Source organism: Watersipora subatra, chromosome 7, assembly GCF_963576615.1.
Source record: "Watersipora subatra chromosome 7, tzWatSuba1.1, whole genome shotgun sequence".
Lineage (NCBI taxonomy): Eukaryota > Metazoa > Bryozoa > Gymnolaemata > Cheilostomatida > Watersiporidae > Watersipora > Watersipora subatra.
Genome location: NC_088714.1, coordinates 53,719,429 through 53,743,177, shown reverse-complemented (window position 1 = coordinate 53,743,177; position 23,749 = coordinate 53,719,429). Strand labels below are relative to the sequence as shown.

Sequence of the window (23,749 nt, the reverse complement as noted above, 5' to 3'; positions counted from 1 at the left end):
CTGACTCCAGGGTTAAGACAGTCTATATCCTTATCGAGCCAGCTGGTTACCAAGCCAGGCAGTCCATCTCTTGTCTAGACCAAATCAGCTCAGAGTCTCTCTTCTGGCATTTTCGGAGCCAGTCCTCCGTTGTCAGGGCTGGTGTGCACAGACTCATCTTTGACTGGTGGTCTCAACCCTGCTCTTTATATACTGACTTGTCTATATTTTGTGCTCGTAGGCTGTTTAAAGTCTGGCAGCCAAGTTCTACTTTAGTTGCATATAAAATTAAATGACAAGTTCTTTATTTGTCACCAATAAAGATAAACTCAGGGATCATCAGTTCCAGCTGATTAGGAAACTAATTTGCTAAGTGAAGAACGCATCCTGCTAACTTAGAAATGTCTCTTGATGCCTTTTTTAATGTCTTAGCTGAAGAATATTTAGCATTCCTACCTTTAAGACCAGAAAACAATTTTTTGTATTAGAGACTGATTATGTCATGCTGCATTTTTTTAATTGCCTCAACCTTAGCTTTAGCTTTAGCCTCAGCTTTAGCCTTAACCTCAGCCTCAGCCTTAGCCTTAGCCTCAGGTTCAGCCTCAGCCTCAGCTTCAGCCTTAGCTTCAGTCTCAGCCTTAGCCTCAGCTTCATTCTCAGTCTCAGCCTTAGCCTCAGCTTCAGTCTCAGTCTTAGCCTCAGCCTTAGCCTTAGCGGTAACCAATGGCCATAGCTACAAGCCTCCTTCAAATCAAATGAAAACTATAGCTCAGCTGCAGATAACCTTGTGTTTCACAACTTATTTGGTAGAACTCCGCAGTAAAGGAAAAGTAGGGCTTGTATGGGACTTCTAGCTCTGGACTATGCTCAGAGTGCAAGATGATCGGGCTCAAACCTCAAACACAAATGATATTTTTACTGATAGGCATAGCAACTCAATATGCTATGAAGTCCAGCAGTGTTCAGCTTACACACACTGTATCTAAAAATCTCTGAACCAGCACTGCACTTTGTGACAAAGAAAATATCCTTATGGAGTCATTTCTCTTTCGTCACATTTTATCTTTTTATGGCAAGTTGTTGCATTACTTTACTTATCGTTGTTATGCGCTTTGTTGCCTTGGTTATGGCATTAATCTTTTTCGATTGACTGTTTTGATTATGCTAATGAACTCTTCATGTGACCCTCTAACCTCAAAGCATTACACACTGTGCTGCGTTCAGCTGTATCCAATCACACCGCATACAATAGAGTGCCAGTCACTAGCTGGTGCCTTTGACGGCTCAATTACTAAGTTATAGCTCGCTGACTGCTGACTGCGGACTGCGGAAAATATGAAGAACTTTTTGTATCTGAGTATCTTGTGCCTGTATCTTGGTAAGTTTGCCAATCTGAGCCGATGTTCATATGGACATGTAGCTCAAAGATACCGCCAGATTTGTATTAAGCTGAAAGGTGCCTTTGGTTTTATTTAGTTGTAGTGCTGATAAGGCAACAAAATTTTTGTTAGAGCTAGTAGGAGTATAAATGAGTTCCAACGTAAGTTATTTGACAAAGTTTGCGGCGTTTGACAAAACAACTTTGCAAAGTTGAGATTCTTTGCTTATCTGGAGTAAGCTGAAGCTAAGAACTATCTCTACTAATGGCTTGTGCTGTTAGAAAGTTGGTGAAAGCAAAAACTCTCATATGAAGGGTCTGTGTGCTTTAGACCCGTATGCTGTGTTTGTCGGCATAATAACATTGTATGGCGATGTTTGATGCAAGTAGCTCCCAAATGCTACAGGATGTGCTCGAGCAGACCAGAAGCGATGGACAAAAACCATAAACTATGATGATCCGGACAACTGGAATGGAGGAGGCATCTTTTGTTCCAATGATCGAAAGGTTTTCCCAAAACAGCTCGTGGCATCCATCTTTATTCAAAAGAATGAATCGCTTCAGGAACTAGTAAGTCTTTCACACGGACTCTGGCCTTCGGGGTAATGCTTTATAGCCATAATCCTATTACTAGTTCTTTGATAGACTTATCCTAAGCGAGAAAACCTCTTGCAATGATTTGAGTATCTCACTAATCTGCTAGATTCGCGTGTTTACAGAGCGTTGAACCATTGATGGCGGCCAACACACTGATTATTATGATTGCATCAACAGGCAATGTTGTCACTCCCCTCAGTAGTGTCCATCAGTTCATATAAATAACCCTAATAACTATTTTGTCATCTTGTGTTGGGAGGCTCATTATAAAACTGTATTATAGGCTCACAAAGGCTCTAAATGTGCTAGATTAACCTTACACGGAGCAAGAAAAATCTTGGTAAAATTGAAAGACAGAGTCTCAAATGTGTCTTCATCTCCAGGTTACAAGAAAGAAAGCTAAAGTTCTTTAGCATTTTATAAATTATGGCTCACTAGTAGGCCTACCCTGGCAGTCTAGTGTGCCATGAGAGATAGTCAGGTGGAATAAGTAACTACACAATTATTCCAAAACGCAGTATGAGGATTGAATGGTGCAGGTGGTAGAGTGGTGTTGTACCTAAATAAATGCTGTGGGTGAAAATCCTGTCAGAAGCAATTTTTTTTAACTTCCTAGCATGACTTCGGACAGACAGACAGACAGATGGGTGGATAGAAGAACACGGCTCTTATTATAGCAAAGATTGCAAGAGTATTCATTATTTTAATTTGAAATAAACTTTAATTAAAGTTAAAATTTGTTTTAAATTTAATTTCTCAGACCCACAAAACCACAATTACTGTAGTAGACATTAACTTTGCTGACATGTCATTGAAACTATAAGTTCCATAAAACTCAACATAATTTTTCAGAAAGATGTAATAGCTTTATCCAATAAATGTTTTTTATTTGTCCTGAAATTTTAAAAGGATACAGTTTGTACTTTGTACTAATTTGTAGTTTGTAGTTTGCACTAATTTTGAATATTTAATAAGAAATGTAAACACGGAGGAAGGTAAAAGGAGATTAAGATAAGACAAAAAAGGGCAGGTCCGTGAACTGAGAGTAATGAAATGTAGGTTTTTGAAGGAAAGCATAGAAAGCTCATACGCTTGTACCCTCCTTTGGTCATTTTAGTAAACAAGTTACCAGCCTCTGGGAGAAAGATTTACGAGTCACTATTATAAGTAAACTCGTTCAGATCATCCTATCATTTGACATGTAATAAGCTTTGTGACAAGCACCAACATGTCTTTTCTTACAGTTTGGACCATATAGATCCTTCGATAAAATGCACCAATATACAAACAGCCTTCAATTGTTCAGACTAACACAAACTGAGCCATGTCAGAGCATTAAAAAAGTCTGGGTGTTTAGAATTGAGTAGGGTACTGTACATTAAACAGCCTGTATCGTCTCGCACTAATATTCCTAGGCTATAATATGGTACAACATGTCTATGCAGTTTACACGAGAGAGTGATATAATGCTATACCTGTGATAGGGTACAGTATAATAATAGTAGTGTTAATAACAAACCAAAAAACACTGACAAGACAGGTGGAAAACTGGCAGGAAACTAACGAGCATACGTCGGTCATGTTGTCTGTCACGAGAATCTCCTATTGGTCAAAGTTTTCATTCTTTAAAGAGACACGACCGCATCAAACAATCGTTTGGACCTAGGACATCGTTCAAACTATTGGAAGTCCGGGGAAATGAAGTTAGAAGAAGCCGGAATCGACTGTATGTTATACTGCTGAGACCACCTAAAATCTTCTATCTTGAGAAGAATTAATTGTTGGCAAGTTTAAGGTTTGAAACCAACATATTAAATGGTAAAGACATATCCTCGCATAGCGCTATGGATGGTTAGTCATCAACAAGGAACTTTCTATAGCAAAACTGAGTCTAAAACAGAATTACTAAAAATAAGCCTCCTATATGCAAGCCAATCCATTCTCGCTAGAGCAGAGCAGATACCAAGCAACAAATCTGTTTGACCCAGTTTCTGCTTGATGCAAATGATTTCCTTGTCATGACTCTACATAATCGCATTCCAAAAAAGGGAATGGAGTTAGCAGGGGAATCTACAGCTCAGAACATTACATGATTAATGGGCGTTGCAACACACGGCCCGACTTAAATGCCTACTACATTCCGCTGCTGGTCTAATTTATTTTCCTGGTCCATTATCTGTAAAACTACTCTACCATTTTTACATTGTCGACCACTTATATATTATTGATCTGCTTTTATTTTAGGTGCTGTCGGATAACATGGCGCTAACTCTGGGTGAAGGAGTTGTTCTTTCTTTTAACACACAAGTTTTGGATAGTGACACTGTTGCATTAGTGAGTCCAACGACTGAACACGCTAGTTCTGTTAGCCAGAGTTCAACAGCAGCTCCTGCCAAATGCTCAGCTCAAGGCCGGGGTATGTACACGCTACATTACCTACAAAAATATTAGAAACAACGAAACATTAAGTTAAATTCATGCATGTCTGTTTCAATTTATTTTAAATTGTTAAAGATTAAACATTTTTCAAGGTTGTTAAGATTACGTTCTGGCTAAATCAATCTTGCATCAAGCAGTATTGTAATACGATTCGATATTCTGTCATATCAGACACGCTTAGAGGTGCCCAATAGTTTAGGTGTTCAGACCAGGAGAATAAGTCAAAAGTGACCTATTTTGTAACTGCAGGAAACTGTTTGCCCTGATGATGGTGATAGCTTCAGAAATAGCTAAAAAGAACTAAACCATTGAGATTTCCAGCACTTTCAACAAGCAGAATGCATTAATCTTGATATTGAAAGGGATTATAACATAATAGCAAAAGAAGCATACCTATTTCTTATTAGTAGAGTTATTTTATGATAGTTAAACATGGCATTTAAACGGTATCTAAAAATGTGATTCCAAGTAGATTTAAACTACCGTAAAACCTCTAATTGAATGCCACCTCCATTTGTCTGTCACTTTGACATTTTTTATTCTTTACCCATAATAGCAAGTGATCAGTAGAAAAGTGTCCACAAAATCGTATTGATAATGAATAGTTTACATCAATAACAATTAATTCTCTCGTTGTCCAACTCCAAAACCTTTTAAAAATAAAGTGCCATGGCATTCAAATAGAGGTTTTACGATATATTTGTGGTAAAGTTAAACTTATTTTGGCTCAAAATTGACATAGAGAGCTGAAGTTTTGCACACTGTTTGGAAGCTAGGTACTTATTAACCCCACAAAATCATGTTTGATTCAGCAGTTTTGAGATATTGAAATTGAAGCTCTCCATAGCTCTAGCTCTCATCTCTTTTCAAACTTCTATCACTATATTTCTAATCTAGCAGTTCAACAAGGAACAAAGTTTTAATGGAATTTGTAGAATTGACATTTGCATAAGCTAACTTAGCCATTACTATAAACATTCAAAATGCAATGAAGGAAATAGAAGACATTGATGCATGTGTGTTTGATTAGAAATGATAGAGTGGTGGGAATTTAACCTCATTGACTAAATCCTGTTTACAGTTTCTATTATCTTGTTATTGAAATTGACAAGTCGTGTTTACGCCGGGCAAGTAACAGCGTATTTAGCTAGGCAAAGACACCCCCAGTCTCTCATCTGTTGATTCATTGTTGATAGCATCTGTTGTTTTGATGGAGTCTGAGTGGTTTACCATACAATTATTGATAAATACTTTAGCATTAAAGACAGTGTGCCTATCAGAAAGTTTAGTTATGAAAAGTAATTCATAAAATTCTTTTAGAATTAAAGCTATAGTGTAAATATATTTATGCTTATTTTTATACCTATATCTGTATCTTGGCAGTCTGGTGTGTGGCAAAAAATTGTCAGAAAGACACCTCCAGCCCTCTCATCTGTTGACTCACTACTAATAACACATGTTTTTGATCGGGTCTGAGTGGTTTACCATAAAACTCGTAAATATTTCAGCATTATAGACAGCGTAGTGTGTCTACGGGAAAATTTGATAATAAAAATAATTCATAATATTCTTTTAGAATTGAAGATAAAGTGTAAATACATTTATGTTAGTACCTCGACAGTCTGGTGTGCAGCAAAAATTGCCAGATGTGTCAATAAAACACAGATAATAACTCTCTACATCATCATTTATACGTGGCCAATTGCAGTCCATTGGTGCTGGTGATGGAGTGTTGGTCTATCATGCTGAAAGTTGTGAGTTCAAATCCTGTTTGGGGCAGTATTTTTTCCAGCCTTCAACACTGGCTGCAAACAGACCAACACAGCTGTAAAAGATTGTTAAGTGTACCAATAAAGCAAAGAGAACATGAATTTTTATGACCAATCTGCAATGCCTTAATTTGATTGATTAGTGTGTTAGAGTGTTGGTCTACCAACCTCAATGTTGGGAGTTCAAATCCAGTACAACGCAATATCTTTTTAGCCCTTTACTGTGACTACAGATAGACTTTCCTCTTATTAAAATAAAGACTATGAGTGATGCACTGAGTAAGGGAGAAAGCTGGAACAAAAGTTAGCTTCAGATAATTGCAAACAGTCTCTGGTTTACCAGAGGTTAATGCTCACCTCCTTGTTTTCTTTTAAACCCAAAGCTACTCCACAGAAAAAAATTAGTTGATTACACACCTTTATAAAACTAATTGTAAGAAATATTAGTTAGTACAGCTATTAGTATAACTAGGCATTGAAAGTACCCCTTTGTTTTTCAGAGGTAGAGTTCCAAGTGGAGGCAACTTCTTGGTTCAATCCAAAGTCATGGATGACTGAGCAAGTAGATAAACTAGGCAGTCAGAGGTTTATGTTAGACATGGAGAGCGTGCCCTGTAGTGAAGATAGAGTTGTCTTTCCTTCACAGGATACTTTTCTTGTTGACATTGCAAGAGCTGACATCAGTGCTGCCTCCATGCTTGTACACCATGCGGTAAACATAATAAAATTGCTGCTAATCATACACTTTAAAGAATAATTTACACAAAGTTTTAGTAAATTTTATTTTTTATGTTAAAATTATTAATATTATAAATTTTTAAGTATCAGTATTTTTTATCCTTTGCAATTGTTTTTGGTGTTTGGGGTTGTTTGATTGTCCGGATGTTTCAAGATTAAAATCAATAAAACTTGATGGTGGTTAAAACACTCAGATCAAGCAAAAGTGTAATATCTATAGTTGCAAAGAGACCAACAGAATAAAGACCCGTAACACTGCAACTTGAGTGCAATAGCCGATATCGACTATCGCGATGATAACAACTAATGACATCATTTCACACGTATTTTTCTTCTGAGCGTCTTCAATCGTGATGAAGTTTTGTCGATTTTAATCTTAAAACATCCGAGCAGTCAGATCACCTCAGACATCAAATAAATTACAATTGATAGAAAAATATTTTTGATTTTTGATAAACTCTGCCAAAATCTTTTGTAAATTCATTTTGATTCATTAAGATTCTTTTTTGGAGATACTCAGGATATCTAAAACTTTCATGTGGTTAACTTTTTGCAAGAGAGAACGAAACATTTATTTGTCTGCCGTTCAACATACACCATCTGATAAAAGCATCACAAATATTAAATTACAAACTTTCATATTGGTCTGTGTTTTCATAAAAATTTAAATATCTGAAAAATGAGAAAAAAGGATATTTGCACTACATAAATAATTATTTACTGTGTTCGTTGGACGTGGCCGCAGCAAAACAAACAAGTGCCCAAAATCAACTAAAGCTCATCATACATAAATACATGATTAGTATGGTACAGTTCATTTTTTATTTTCAAAAGAGCCTAAAATACCCATCGGTCTCTCACCATATTTGTTTTGACAGTGTCTTGCTTGTAGCTAAAAAGAGGCAAGCGTTTTCACAATATTTCTTGTTCTAAGATCTTTATTGTTTTAAGAATACAAACTTGTAGCGTGATGGTGATTGAATATCATTCAAGTTTACAAAGCTTATTTTTCATGAAACTATAAACCAAAGGTTAACCAAAGGTCAACCACCTTTCCTAAACAAAGTTTAAAATCTAATTGTAATTAAATGTAAATTAAATGATTTTCTAAAATAGTTTCTAGCTTAGAAATTATGTGAGGAAAACTTCATACCGGTTTTTGCTGTGGTTTACACTTTGGTTTGATTTGGAATATTTTCATAGCAGGAGTTGTCTTGTTCTGTACAATATACTATGCATGTAATCAGCAAGATATATTTAGACTGTGAAAGTTTTACAAATGCAAGTTAGCAGTTACAAAACTTTTATCTGTAAACAATCAATCATGAGTCATAGCTACTGCATTTATGACAACTGAATTTGGCTAATTTGAAAGCCAAATACAGACCGCAATTCGTAAATTTTAAAAATAACTTTTTTTATTGATGAAGCATTTCTCCTTTGTAAGCGTTAGAAGCACTGGGTGACCATTTCCCTTGTGTGTACTTTAGATCTCTCTGGAACTATTTTTTGAGGAGTAGATGGGTTGAACAGTACTATCATTGATTGTTTTATAATTAATAGTTGTTTATGACAGTGGTTAAATAATCAGTAGAAAATAGTGAATTTTTAAAAGATTCAATTTCCGATAATCCAAATCTCCTAATATTAATGTATTTTTATCAACATGCGTTTCATAACAACATCTTAACTAAACTCTCAGACATAAAGGAAATGTACAGAAAGTTGTTAAACTATTATGCACAAAAAGCTCTGTGCATAAACAACAGCAAACCTACGGGGTTTATTTTATTTTTAAGAAGCCTACAGGTGGATGTTTAAGAAGCTAGTTTTTAAGGGCCAGATTAAGTTTTGAAGCTAAATATGACCTGATCGAAGGCATGGAGCATATGCCTGTGAAGTTTGGATAAAATCGGCCAAAACATTTGGAAACGTAGTGTTTACGCAGACTAACAGACAGACAATAACAACATGAGATTTTTTTTATATAGGTTTTGAGATTTTTGCTTTTCTAACACTGTAAATCTAGAAATATTTGGTATATTAAACAATCACGAAAGGAATTGACATTTAGAGAAAAAATACTTAGATATAACAGTTCCTAGCAAAATAACCGCCAAAGTTTTTTAAATGTTAGTAAACTAGTAATTGTGAAAAAAGGGAGATAGCATCAAAATCTTAAAAAATTGTCAATAAAAAAATGATGAATTTTATTCTCATCTTATACTTAATAAAACAATAATATCAGATAAAATAATAGATATGGGATCTGATAAAAATCTTTATACATTTGCCTTTTCAACTTGTATCTAACTTGTTCAAGTGATTCCATGGTTCATCATTCAACTGTCTGGTTGATTGGCTAACCCAGGTTTCATCAAGCCATGCTATGGCACTTTACCTGACACTTTCATTCTGTTTTAGGAATATGTATCTCAGACAACCTTTGATGAGTACTGGAAAGGTGACGTCTCCCGCTACGAGTTTGTGAACAGAGCTCAGAATCCACCGGTTATCACAGGGCTGTCATGTGGAGACGATAGGACATGTGATTGTCAAGACAGATACACAGACAAATTTGTAGGTTTATTATTAAAAATATGTAAATTTGACAAAGTGTATTCTTGTTGATATCATATTTTTTTACGATTCCAACAAAGTGCAAGAATTACTATTACACAAATAATATTAATAGTGGGCCATAGAAAGAAGTATTTTAATGGCTCATTTTAATTTTATAGTCTGATCAAATCAAGTTTTAAAAGATATACATATCTGTGCATGCCTATCTGAAGTTGTGTTATCTTGTTTTAGAGGAGTCTAGTCTGTCAGTATGTAACCTGCAAAGATTCAGAAACGCTTGCATGCAAACATCCCATCTTGCCATCTCTTGGACAATGCTGTCGTCTTTGTGGTAAGTGTAATATTTTCACTGGCTTATCTCACAAGTTGTAGCTGACCCTGTTTAATAGCATAGTGCTACACTGGTACGCAAAAGATAGTGCGAGACTAGCTTGTGGTCTGTTGCTATTCCTAAAATTTGTGCGTCTAGACTGTGTCCGGTGGCTATTGCAACCAATTGTGCACCTAGCTCAAGTTCTGGTAGTTATCCTAGAATATCATGAGTCTAGCCTGTGGCTATGATACTGTGCCTAGACTGAGTTCTGATAGCTATAATAGCATATAGCCTATATTTTGGTAGCTACCATGGTTAACATATCATGCGACAGCCTGTGTTTTGGCGTTGACTAGGTTATACCTTGTGGATTTTTCAAATTCTAGAAATCTCAAGAGGCAAAGTGTCTCAAAATGTTTGCAATTAAAACGCTCAGATCAAGTAAAAGTGCGATTATGACATCTATAGTTGCAAACAGACCAACCGAATAGAAACACGCAATGCTGCAATTTGAGTGCAATAGCTTATAGCAACGATAGCAGCTGGTGATGTCATGTCACATGTATTGTTTTCTGAGAATTTTAACCGTGATCAAGTTTGGTCGATTTTAACCTGGAAACATCCTGGCAATCAGATCACCTCAAACATCAAAAACAATCACAAATGATAGAGAAATACCGATACTTTCTGATAAAATTTGCTAAGATTTTGTGTTAGTTTATCTTTAAAGCATATCATCAGTTTATTCTGAGTTTTTGTGACTGCTTTAGTGTATTTTAAGTTTTCCTTGAACTTTCACATCCGTTAAAGTGTGTTGTGTGCCTTTATCATTAGCTAAGCACTAGTATTACTGTTGTTCTCTTTTTCGCTGTCCGTCATTTTGACAATGACCGACTTACGGTTTAGGCTTTATTGCTGACTTCCATACAACTCTGTTTTCCACCTTCTCTTCCCATCTGTTTGTGTGTAGTTCCCTCAACTCTATGTTACACATAGCTACATCTTTGTATCTCAGCCTGGGTTTATCCTGATTTCTCTTTCCTTTGTGGAGTTGTGCGATATAATACAGTGAACCCCTGCCACATGGCATTAATTTGTTCTGGTGTTAGGATCATGACAAAAATGTCATATGGAGGGGCATAGGAACCTATAGTAGTTAAAGAGTTTTATATAGAGTTCTTACTTTTGAGACAGACATAGTGTATATCAGCGGTGTCAGAGAAACTTAACAGCAACTCATTCGGTACACTAAACTTTTGTGACATTATTCAACATAACCTTTGAATTTAACTTAAATGAATTTAGCTTAATAAACACACACACTGAAAGCTAAAATTTAATATTTTACTAAAATTAACTACAACTTTTCATCGTCTTAATTTTTTATTACTTGTTTCTGTCAGCTTGATACATTTTTGATTCGCTTTCAATATAACTATTGGCCGACCTAATTTAAACTATTTTCGAACTAATCCGACAAGGAAAACCGAGCAATGTTGTTAAAAGTTAAATTTGGAAGATAATTTTGTTGATGTCGTATGAAGGGAAAAATACTGTAACACGGAGCTGGAAGAAACTTCATATTCCACTTCCTAAGGCAAAAAACCCATAAGGCAGGAACGCCGTAACCAGGGGCCCACTGTAGTTGTCTTATAGTTAACTATTACTGTTATTACAGGCAGCAAACTAACTGTGAACATGTCAGTATCAGAGACACCATCCTTCTTGAATGAGCTGCACAAAGTAATACTGAAAGGTCTCGAGTCTTACCAAGAAGTGCGCTACACAGTAGGTCCTCCAGTTAACAGCGCGAGAGAGATAATACTTCTGGATGGAGTCGGAAAAGACGGTTCTTCTAGCTCAGCCATCTGTGATCTCCGCAAACTTTTCCTCAGTAGTAAGTCAACATATTTATTATATATTTATTGTATATTATTTATCGCATATTATTTATTATATATTTATTATATAATATTTGTTATATATTTATTATATACTATTTGTTGTATATTTATTATATATTATTTATTATACATTTATTATATATTATTTATCTATCTTAAGTCTATGTGATTTATTTGTTGATTTTCAGGTTTATCTAAAAGTATTTTTATTGGGTAAAAAAACAGTCCATAATTAGTAAATTTCGATATGGCACGATTTTAATACATAACCGTTTTAGTAGCTTGCACATCTTAGCTTTTTTTCAGAAAGGCAACAATTATACTTGCTTTAGTGTTTCCACTTGTTTTTGACTTTTTTATTACATTGTTGTAAATAAAATGTGTTTACAAAAGAGTTTCTTGCCATTTTGAGAGCACTTGCTCCACGCAGAAATGCTAGCCAAAACTTGCTACTGTGTTTATATCTTTACATATTTTTGAAGTTTAAACCATTTAAGAATAGATGCTGATGAACATTATCTACAGTATGCGCTATGGATATATGTATGACATCATGATATATATGATATCATAATCACGATAATCATAATATTAATAATAATCTTAATGTCAGATATCATGATATATATGAGTGATAAACACGTTACATAATATACACGATATACAGATCAACAGGATAAACAAAAGAAAACAATCAGATAAATATTAATGTCACTGCAACTCACAATGAGCTGTGAAAGTCTAGCTAGCTTCAATTCTCTGAAACATTACCTAACTAAAGTATCCTTCAATCTACGATCTACTTCAGTTTTCCTCTATACTAGTTTCATTTCAGGAACTGGTTTACTAGTATTTGTTTGCTGCAGATGCCACGACTGCATCCTTTGGCGTAGTTGGAGTGACATTTGAGAGAAGTGATGGGATAGATAACTGCTTACCTGTTCCAGGAGCGACAACTCCTCAGATTTCACCAACCAACCAACGTAAGTCATTCCAAGTTATTTCCTCACACCACATTCATCCTATGACGCAAGGCCTCTATTTGTTGGCTATTTTAATGCCACATATCATTCTAGATCAGCAAAATACATACCTGGTTAATAACGCTTGCAAAACTAAAACTAAATACGTCTAATAGCTAATCTTTATTTATGGTCTACTGCCAACTGAGTGCATAGTTTTATTTTTATCAAGTTTATTATATTATCAGTCCATCAGGCTGCTTTTCTTCAAATAGATAAATTTGGATATCATGTTGTTTTGAATCGATAATCAATTTAATTATACAAATAACAAAAAATTAGATTTTTTGTTCTGCTAAAGACTTTGCACAGTGAACAATTATAAGCAGGAAAAAAGAATAAGAATAATTGGACTAGTTTCGATAACATATACATTAACATAACGTATACATTAACATAACGTATACATTAACATAACGTATACATTAACATAACGTATACATTAACATAACGTATACATTAACATAACGTATACATTAACATAACGTATACATTAACATAACGTATACATTAACATAACGTACACATTAACATAACGTATACATTAACATAACGTATACATTAACATAACGTATACATTAACATAACGTATACATTAACATAACGTATACATTAACATAACGTATACATTAACATAACGTATACATTAACATAACGTATACATTAACATAACGTATACATTAACATAACGTATACATTAACATAACGTATACATTAACATAACGTATACATTAACATAACGTATACATTAACATAACGTATACATTAACATAACGTATACATTAACATAACGTATACATTAACATAACGTATACATTAACATAACGTATACATTAACATAACGTATACATTAACATAACGTATACATTAACATAACGTATACATTAACATAACGTATACATTAACATAACGTATACATTATCATAACGTATACATTAATATAGCGTATACATTAACATAACGTATACATTATCATAACGTATACATTAATATAACGTATACATTAACATAACGTATACATTAACATAACGTATACATTAACATAACGTATACATTAATATAACGTATACATTAACATAACGTATACATTAACATAACGTATACATTAACATAACGTATACATTAACATAACGTATACATTAACATAACGTATACATTAACATAACGTATACATTAACATAACGTATACATTAACATAACGTATACATTAACATAACGTATACATTAACATAACGTATACATTAACATAACGTATACATTAACATAACGTATACATTAACATAACGAATACATTAACATACTGTATACATTAACATAACGTATACATTAACATAGATGCATTGTATAGATAACTTCCTCTTTTAAAATAAACTTTATTTGAATAACACACTATCTGAATAATGTCAGATGGATAGCCGTTCACATGTACAGTGTAAATAAATATTATTTAAATAAAGCTAGTCGTTGCCATGACAATCTAGCTTGCATAATTATACATCCAATGTATATTTGTGAGGTAATGTGAGGTTGCGACCCTTGGCTACAGGTCAGCTGTTGTCTAGCTGTCTTCTGTTGCTGACGGATGATTCTTTTTAGTGTTTTAACATTTTAATCGCTGAGAGTCCTCGATGTCAAAGATTATCTTACTCATGAAAGACTCGCTTATCGGCTCTTTTCTTAATTTTAGCAAAGTGGGACACGATAATCATCGGAGGTGCGATGGGGTTCGTCATAGTCTGTGTGCTGGTCATATGCTTAGCTGTCTACTGTTACCGCAAAAAGTAAGTTGTGCAACTTAAATGATAGCTTGTTCGTTCTTTCTTGTGAACAGCTCTGGTCGTACCAGCTAAATTCGCATTTAATCTGTCATCTGTCAGTTCTCTATAGATCTGGGATGATGCAAAACAATTTTTTGTGTAACAAGATAAAGTAAAAGATATTGCCACACATGTTTCTCAGGCTATATATATATTTATCTATTATATATATCTAGAATAAGTTCTCTTAATTCTTTCTCCATAAATCACAGTACATTTTATTTATATATAGTTTCATTTTGTTCGATTTTTATTTATAATAAGATTGGAATTTCATTGGCATACACTGAAAATTTAAGTAAAGCAGTGCTACATGTATTTTAGAAAACAAAATTGCATGTGCTACATTTCTGGCAGACGGTAAGAGCGGAAGAATCAGGGTTATACAGAAAACGGAAGTTTTAAAACTGGCAGACTTTATGTCTACTAGAGTATGACAGATTTTATTGTTCTTAAGTTGATTAAAAATATCTGTATAGCTAATATTCTGTGAAAAAAAGGCTTCTTCCATAGTCGCATCTGTTGTTTTCTCGACAGATATTCTGGAAACTTCAAGTCTGACATGGAACTGGCGAATGTTGACAACCGCACATCACAAGGCTTTGATAATCCTGTCTATGATGTTCCACTACCATTTGAAGATAGCTTCACAGTCACCTACGACTCGGGATCTGATCCGGTAGCCCAAAATATTTCACATCGTTCTATTAAGTTAAATATAGAGTGATCAACAGGAAGTATGGGGCTAAGTATATAAATTCTTTGAAGAATAGTTTGCACTAAGCTTTCAGCTACTGTCAGTTTCAATGATGCAGTCTATCTTCTAATCAGGCTATACTCTATAGCCTATATGCAAATATAAATATATACATAAATACATACATAAATATATATATATATGTATGTATAAATATTATATATATATATGTATATATAATATTATATACTTGTATATAAATATATATGATATTATGTATACATATATGCTTACATGTATATTTATTTATATAACTGAATATAAACATATAAATTCATGTATTATATATTTATGTATAAATTATTGGTATACTTATATATAAATAAATATATAAATATTATAAATTTATATATAAATAAATATACAAATATTATAAATTTATATATAACCAAATAAATAAATATTATAAATTTATTTATAAATTATTGGGATATTTATATATAAACTAGTATATATAATATTATGCTATATAAATATATACAACATTATAATATATACAATGTATATAAAGCTAATAGTAATAACATTGTTTCAAACTTGTAGGTAGATACGAGGGTCAGTCAATAAGTATTAAAAGTTTGCAAAAATGTACTAAATTTATACATATACATGTATCAGTTGATTGCACTTGGTGTTAACTTAATACTTCAAGTGAATAAAGGATTTTTGTTGGATTCCCAGGTCAGTGGATTTGAGAATGCTCTGTACTCCCCTGGTACTGACTCAGGTGTGTCAGTTCACAGTGGAGAGAAGAAAACTCCAATTGAAGATCCATGTGAGTATAAACTAAATTTACACATTGGCAAACAAGCAAAAATATATACAATTGTAAAACTGACTTGCAGAGTTGTTGAGTTGCTAGGAGTAAGAAAGATATATGAAAGGTCAAAGGTCAGGGCCATGAATTACCAAAAAGCCAGCAAATATAGACGACAACTGGTGCCTAACAAAGCAATATCGATATTTTCTGCCTAAAAATTTAAAAACTAGTTTAGCAAGATATTTTGAACACATACTTATCTAAGGGACAAAAATCGGAATATTTTTGATTAACTCTCAGTGAAAATGAACTTTCTAGCTTTGCTCATTCTACTTAACCAGGTGTCAGTTCTGTTTGATATGAGATTGTCTTCATTTGTCCATCCTTGTCAAATTGCTCAGCTAAGGTTATTAGGATGTTGCCAATACATAGGAAAACAATAAGAATATGTTTTGAAGTAATTCTAGAGCATGTTTTTCTTAAAAACTGGACTCTAAAATATATTTTATCAACTCTGACGTGGTGGTATAAAGATTTGTTGGGAGAATCTTTGCTTACCAAAGCTGATAAAAACTTTTTTAAAGATTTGGAGCTAACCTTAACATTTTGAATCAGTTTTTACCCAGCTCTAGAAGTTACTGTATGTTTAGATGCAGTTGAACTGGTGTTGGTATTTGCTATTTCTATTCCAGATGCTCCTATAGTAAAGCAAGGCAAAAAGAAGTCGAGCAAAAAAGAGGCGAAGAGTACAGGTTTTGATAACCCAGTATATTCTGTCGGAGGAGCGGAGGATGGTAAAGGAAGCATGGTGTCTGTGCCGTTAGATGAAGACAATGGTGGTCTGCCAGCCTATGTGGAGCATGACGGTACAGGTCAGTTTACCATAAAGAAAATGCTCGTTGCAATCTTATTTTGTAGTACTTTGGTTCATCGTTACACTAAAGCATAAGCACCTACAAATATACATATCACTTTTTTTATCTGATACTAGCACTTTCTGATGATTGGTGATCTGAAACTAGGTGATTGACAAGCCTTAACTATTAGCCATGGTGGGGTGTCAAGAAAGCCTATTAGACCAGAAAAACACCAGGTTGCCAAGAAAAGATAAATTTGTTAAAATATATAATACGATCAATTGGAAACAATTTTTTCAAGATGGAAACAACATCAGGATCGATCAAGGAAGCATTTAAAAACAGAATGTCATTTAGGTGCTTGTCTGTAAGCTGAGATAGTAAATTCCTACAAAATTTTAGCTTAATAGCTATCTTGACCATCTGCTGAATCAGATAATTGTTTTTGATAATCTAAGGAAGTTTTCCCTTGTAACAGGCACATGCTGTTTTCCATCCTGAGATATCACACACTCAGAAAATATCAAAGGGTTTTTGCCTGTTTTAGGAGATTTTTTTTAGCAATGGCAAGATCTGTACATAATCAAGTGAGTGAGCACAATCATTTCAATGATTTTAATCATATAAATATTATATGTGTAAAAGGAAATGAAACAATTTTTACCCTTTTTAAAGGAGGTTTTTGGCGGGACTGTAATTTTAACTAAACCTGAGTTTGCTTATCCCTGTTCTAAACTAACAGCTTATAATATTTGCTGCTAATACAGGAAATGGTCACCAAGAGTATTTCGCTTTCTGGTCAAATATGTTAAAACAAGCGATATTTGGGTCACAAAAGTCCATATGAAGATTGATTTTGGGTAAAGTAAAATGACTATCTGTTCTTGTGTATCTGAGTCAATCTTTTGCAAACATTACCTGGAAAGTTCGTAAAATCTGTTTACTGTTAGGTCAAAAATAGTAGAACAAGTCTTTATAAAAAAACTACCTCTTTCGAGTTTGAAAGCTACATACATTTACATCAAATCATTATGCAAATAGAGCAGAAATTGAGCTAGAATAAATGTTTTTTCTTCATCGAGACTCGCACATTATGAACAAAAACATACAAAAAGACCTTTAAACACCAGAGGTAAAGCTGCTGTACAGTAACATCATTTGTAATTCTTCAGATGAAGAGGGTGATATTGCAGCTGGTAAGATGGTTTAATTATTTACCTAGATTCATTGCTTATTGCACTTATTCATGTTCATTGCTTCATTGCACTTATTCATATTCAATGCTTCATTGCACTTATTCATATTCATCGCTTCATTGCACTTATTCATATTCATTGCTTCATTGCACTTATTCATATTCATTGCTTATTGCACTTATTCATATTCATCGCTTCATTGCACTTATTCATATTCATTGCTTCATTGCATTTGTTCATATTCATCGCTTCATTGCACTTATTCATAATCATTGCTTCATTGCACTTATTCATATTCATTGCTTATTGCACTTATTCATATTCATTGCTTCATTGCACTTATTCATGTTCATTGCTTATTGCACTTATTTATATTCATTGCTTCATTGCACTTATTGATATTCATTGCTTCATTGCACTTATTCATATTCATTGCTTCATTGCACTTATTCATAATCATTGCTTCATTGCACTTATTCATATTCATTGCTTATTGCACTTATTCATATTCATTGCTTCATTGCACTTATTCATGTTCATTGCTTATTGCACTTATTTATATTCATTGCTTCATTGCACTTATTCATATTCATTGCTTCATTGCACTTATTCATATTCATTGCTTCATTGCACTTATTCATATTCATTGCTTCATTGCACTTATTCATGTTCATTGCTTATTGCACTTATTTATATTCATTGCTTCATTGCACTTATTGATATTCATTGCTTCATTGCATTTATTCATATTCATTGCTTCATTGCACTTATTCATATTCATTGCTTCATTGCACTTATTCATATTCAATGCTTCATTGCACTTATTCATATTCAAAGCTTCATTGCACTTATTCATATTCATTGCTTCATTGCACTTATTCATAATCATTGCTTCGTTGCACTTATTCATATTCAATGCTTCATTGCACTTATTCATATTCATTGCTTCATTGCACTTATTCATATTCAATGCTTATTGCACTTATTCATATTCATTGCTTCATTGCACTTATTCATATTCATTGCTTCATTGCACTTATTGATATTCATTGCTTCATTGCACTTATTCATATTCATTGCTTTATTGCACTTATTCATATTCAATGCTTCATTGCACTTTTTCATATTCAATGCTTATTGCACTTATTCATATTCATTGCTTCATTGCACTTATTCATAATCATTGTTTCTTTGCACTTATTCATATTCAATGCTTATTGCACTTATTCATATTCAATGCTTCGTTGCACTGCTAATCCAATCACTTTTATACTAACTCCCATGTTATATTGCATAGCCACACAATGGTAGGGGTGGTCTTGCATGGTCACACTCATAGATAGGATTTATTATTTCTGATTTCTACCTACAAATAAAAAATAATGATGTCTGGGGGTATATATAAGTTAGTCGGGTTCTGTTTGAGGCGTTGAAAAATGCATATGTAAAAGGGTCCGCTCAATAACTTAGTGGCTGGCTATTTGAGAAGTATTAAAGAAATATCTGAATGTGCTGTTTGGAGTTGCCCTCTTTTTGTGATAACAACTTCATATCACCAAGAATACAAAATAATTAATGAAAACTACATAATTCTGATGAGAAATTTAAACCAATTCAATGTACAAATTAATCCACCCACTGCAAGTCCAGAATCTTAAGCTGTTTTCCAATGTTTGCCAATAAACCTGCAATAGTGTTTCAACTTCTGTGTAATCAATATATACAACCTGTGTGGGGGCTGTATATCATTGGTTTAATATACAACTTGTTCATATCATCTGAATCAGAATGTGTAAACTGTTTCTACTCTCTTCTTCCATTCCAGTGTTTTTACCCGCAGGTTTCGCTAACCCAATTGCTACAGGACTTTCTGAAGAAATGATGGCCCCACCCTTACCGGCCAAAGTACCCATCACAACTCTGCAGAATAACAAGGGCTTCGACAATCCGTTGTACGGCGGAGAGAGTGAGGGATTTGAGGTGAGATGTTTTTGTGTGAGAAGGCAAAGTGATTGACGAGAGATCTTGTCCTATTCTAATCAAACTTTTATGTATTAGTATGATAACGTATGTTTTTGTACATTGCATGACATTTTTAGCAAAGTTTACAGCTGAAAATTAAAAAAAATTATAAGCAGGATTTGATCTCCCATCTTTCAGTTTGTTAGAACTACACTATACTAGAGCTAGTGCTAGAGATTCATTCAACTACCTTGTGTTGTTTACAAATAGCCATGCACATACTCACCTAAATCAAAGGAATGAAATGATAACGTGTGCTTACCATTTTTGTTCATTCCTGACCTTTATAACCGCTACCAATTTTTATTAATTTTAATCTTGAAGCATCCTGGTAGTCAGAAAACTTCAAACATAAGAAAATTGCAAATGATAGAAAAATACCCATACATTTTGATGAAATCTACCAAAAATTTTGTGCAGGTATATCTTCAAGCCTACTATTGCCTAATGAGTTAAAAGTATTGCTTTAGACTTTTTTTTCCGTGACCTATTTTCTTATAGCCTTGCTGATTTCCTGTTTCAATTTAAAAAAAACTTTAAATGGGGAGGCTATTGGGTCCACTACTTCAAGTTGACGCTAATGGGTCGCATGATAATGATCCCTCCAGCACTTTGCATTCATGGCTTAACTGTAATCAGTGTGTAATGGTGAAGTTGTCTTTCCTTAACAGTAGAGTTCAGCATTTAATATAAATAGTGTACGTGTCATAAAGTTCTCGTCAGGGGAGTACAACTCATTAACCATTTATCACTGCGGAAACATCTGGAATGAAAAGAACACTGGTGTGTTCTGATTCAACATTCAAATTTGGAGTTTATTTGACATATTACTACAATCCTTTTACATTGAAATCACCTCCATAATTATATTTAACGCAGGGAGATGCAGGTGTAGGGGAGGTGATAGTGCACGTAGCTGAACCTACCAAAAAGAAAAAGCAGAAGAAAAAGGCAGGAGGTAGCGCTGCCAAAAGCAGCGGAGGATTTGATAACCCTCTTTATGGCCAGAGTGATGGGCAGCAGGTACCCATTACTATTTGTGTCGCTATTCAGTTGCTGGTCAAAACAAATGTCTCAGGCAGCAATTGCAAGGCATTTTGTAATCTATATACATCTGTGTTTGTCATTTATCTGTTGGTTATTTGTGTGTCCAGTTATAGCGATCAATATTTAGGTAGGAAAAACACACCTGGCAAGGGATTTGAACTTGGAACTTCCAGGAGTACAAACAGGCAATCTTTTTCAGTAGACCATGCGGCTACATTGCTGTACAATGGAATAATTGTGCACATGATACTTATTACAGCTGCCATTCTTTAATGCCAGTTGGTTAAAATACTCACACTTTATCTAGCACATTTTAAGACCATGATTGTGTGAGAGATTACGACAGATACATTTATTCTTAACACTGGCTTCAGTTATAATAACGACTCTTATTATAGTAAGATTAACTAGTTTATGTTACTCACATTCAGTGGGTAAAGAAACTTGCCCAATTAAAAATAGATTTTCTTGGTAAAAACTTGTTTTATTACCCATGCAACGCTAAGAATTTTGTCATTCTTAAAAAAGCAAACACATTTTTGCTTCCCAAAATTAACGTATCGTCAAAGGGGTCCTGCGAGTGACCGTCAAAGGCATAACTCTCAAGGCTGTTATTGATTGCAACACATTCTTGTAGTTGTAATTCAATCTGTGACAATCTATAAATAACAATCTGCTTTAGTTAATTTCACAGCTACACCAATGTGAGCTGACAAGTGTCATCAAGGTGATCGTAGATACAGGTTCATCACTCTGCCAAATGCAATCAACCTGTGAATTTCAATCAACCCTACATATGAACTTTTCAGCATCAGGTGTTAAGCTTTAGTAATGTTTGTCTTATCATACTACGTAATTTCAAAAATAGAAAATTTGCCATACCTAAACTCAAAATCTGCCATAGGATTTTATTATCAGTTTACATTTTGCCATATTATTTATTATAATCTACATGTAGCTCCAAGATATGTCACAAAAGATTTATTTTTGTTGCAAAAAGAGCATTTCAACTAAGCAAATCTACATCACATTCCTGCATATATAATTCCAACGAATGATTTTTTTCAAATCTTTACATTTTCTTACTTTGCCTATGCTAAATGTTTATTTCACTTCAATTCAAAGTTTCAAGACTTTTCATGGTTTGTGTTCTCGTTTTTACATGACAGTTACAGGTTCTCAACTAATTTCAACTTATGTGATATGAACAAATTGTATACAACCACTAACAATTATTTTGAAAATATCATTGCCAGCTGCTTTAACAATCTTCTGCCTAATATCAGTTCTCTTAGCAAACAAAGGCATTTTAAACACTATTTGTCAAACTACATGTATTTATCCGATTTTAATGGCTAACCGTTGCCCTTTTTTGTTTTACTATTGTTATATAGCCTAACTTGAAAAACATTTTATTTTTGAAATGAAATTATTGTCAATAAAGTACTATACATAGAATGATTAAAATGTCTTAAAACAAGTTTTGCGAATGAAAAGTACCAGCCGAAATTAAAAATAAAAGTGTCTACATAGAACCAGTTAATTTAACAATATATTATATAAATTAGAATTAGCATAATTATTTTACGATTTACTCTACCCACCCATATCTCCACACCTCACCCTGCTACCAAATTTAGGCTATGCCAAGCCCCTAAGGTCATTTACATATCTCTAAAAATACAAATAAAAGCCTTTCTTCACTTTTTTAGTGTTTCAACATTATTAGTTTACATGTACTTGTTGCATATTGTTTAGGTTTTTACATTTAGTTTGTTACATATTTTTTATATACAACTACATCACAGTGTGTAATATTGCTTTTAGGATTATAAAACAAATCACTCAAAATATCTCATGTGCGTGTTGGAATATTTGTTCCGGCGATAATGGTTCCTAGATAAATTAAACATCGTAACAGATTAACTACATACATGTATGTTGATTTTCGCTAAATCTACCTTTGACAATTAGGTTAATCTACAGATATATTTCTGCCATATACCAATCAATAAACAATATGTTAGTTATGAGTGCACGAATAAACATCATATCTTGATCAAAACAATATATAAACGAGGGCTAAGCATCAGCCAATTCTTTTCCAAATTCTGGTCAAGCAAATATTATTTTCATTGTAGGAGAACTCTGAGCAAGATCCTGCAGGAGAAGATAAATCTAACGAAAAATCAAATGAAGAGTAGCAATGAGCTGAAGTTGGCACACTCCTTTATCTAGCCCTAATGTGCTGAGACCTCACACTATACCACATACACCTCACTAACTGCATCGTATTGCTTCAGAATGAATTAATGCACAAACTGATGAGAGGTCACTGATACACTGTTTCTGCGACTTCGAAATACATCCTATAGTATTCAGTGCTATAGCAAGAGGTTTAATGTACCAGTGGATGAGTTATCAGTGAATCATTGATGAGATCGTAAAAAAGTAGCTCGGTTTCATAGTAGTTTGTAAGCTGTGGGTAGCTAAAATAATGACTACAAGGTCAAATAAAAAGCCTGAGAACCAGCAGATAACATTACTTCGAAAGAAACAGTGATAGGAATC

At 33.7% G+C, this 23,749-nt stretch overlaps 1 protein-coding gene across 1 annotated transcript; it reads left to right on the top strand.

Moving 5' to 3' along the window:
• The first annotated feature begins 1,215 nt into the window (after positions 1–1,215).
• LOC137399242 (protein amnionless-like) lies at positions 1,216–23,584 on the top strand. The gene is made up of 15 exons (XM_068085264.1): positions 1,216–1,357; positions 1,764–1,927; positions 4,199–4,370; positions 6,663–6,874; positions 9,325–9,480; positions 9,715–9,814; positions 11,475–11,693; positions 12,567–12,683; positions 14,410–14,503; positions 15,077–15,218; positions 15,978–16,071; positions 16,749–16,928; positions 19,950–20,089; positions 21,011–21,154; positions 23,320–23,584. Exons 1-15 carry the CDS (start codon positions 1,315–1,317, stop codon positions 23,380–23,382), a joined length of 2,040 nt encoding a protein of 679 aa, XP_067941365.1. The 5' UTR covers positions 1,216–1,314; the 3' UTR covers positions 23,383–23,584.
• The last annotated feature ends 165 nt before the right edge of the window (positions 23,585–23,749 follow it).

Bases quoted from the DNA above. Each gene is read 5' to 3' on its own strand.
- LOC137399242 (XM_068085264.1), top strand. From the start codon at position 1,315: ATGAAGAACTTTTTGTATCTGAGTATCTTGTGCCTGTATCTTG. The intron at 11,694-12,566 runs GTAAGTCAACAT...TGTTTGCTGCAG, and splicing joins CCGCAAACTTTTCCTCAGTA to ATGCCACGACTGCATCCTTT. The intron at 14,504-15,076 runs GTAAGTTGTGCA...TTTTCTCGACAG, and splicing joins GTCTACTGTTACCGCAAAAA to ATATTCTGGAAACTTCAAGT.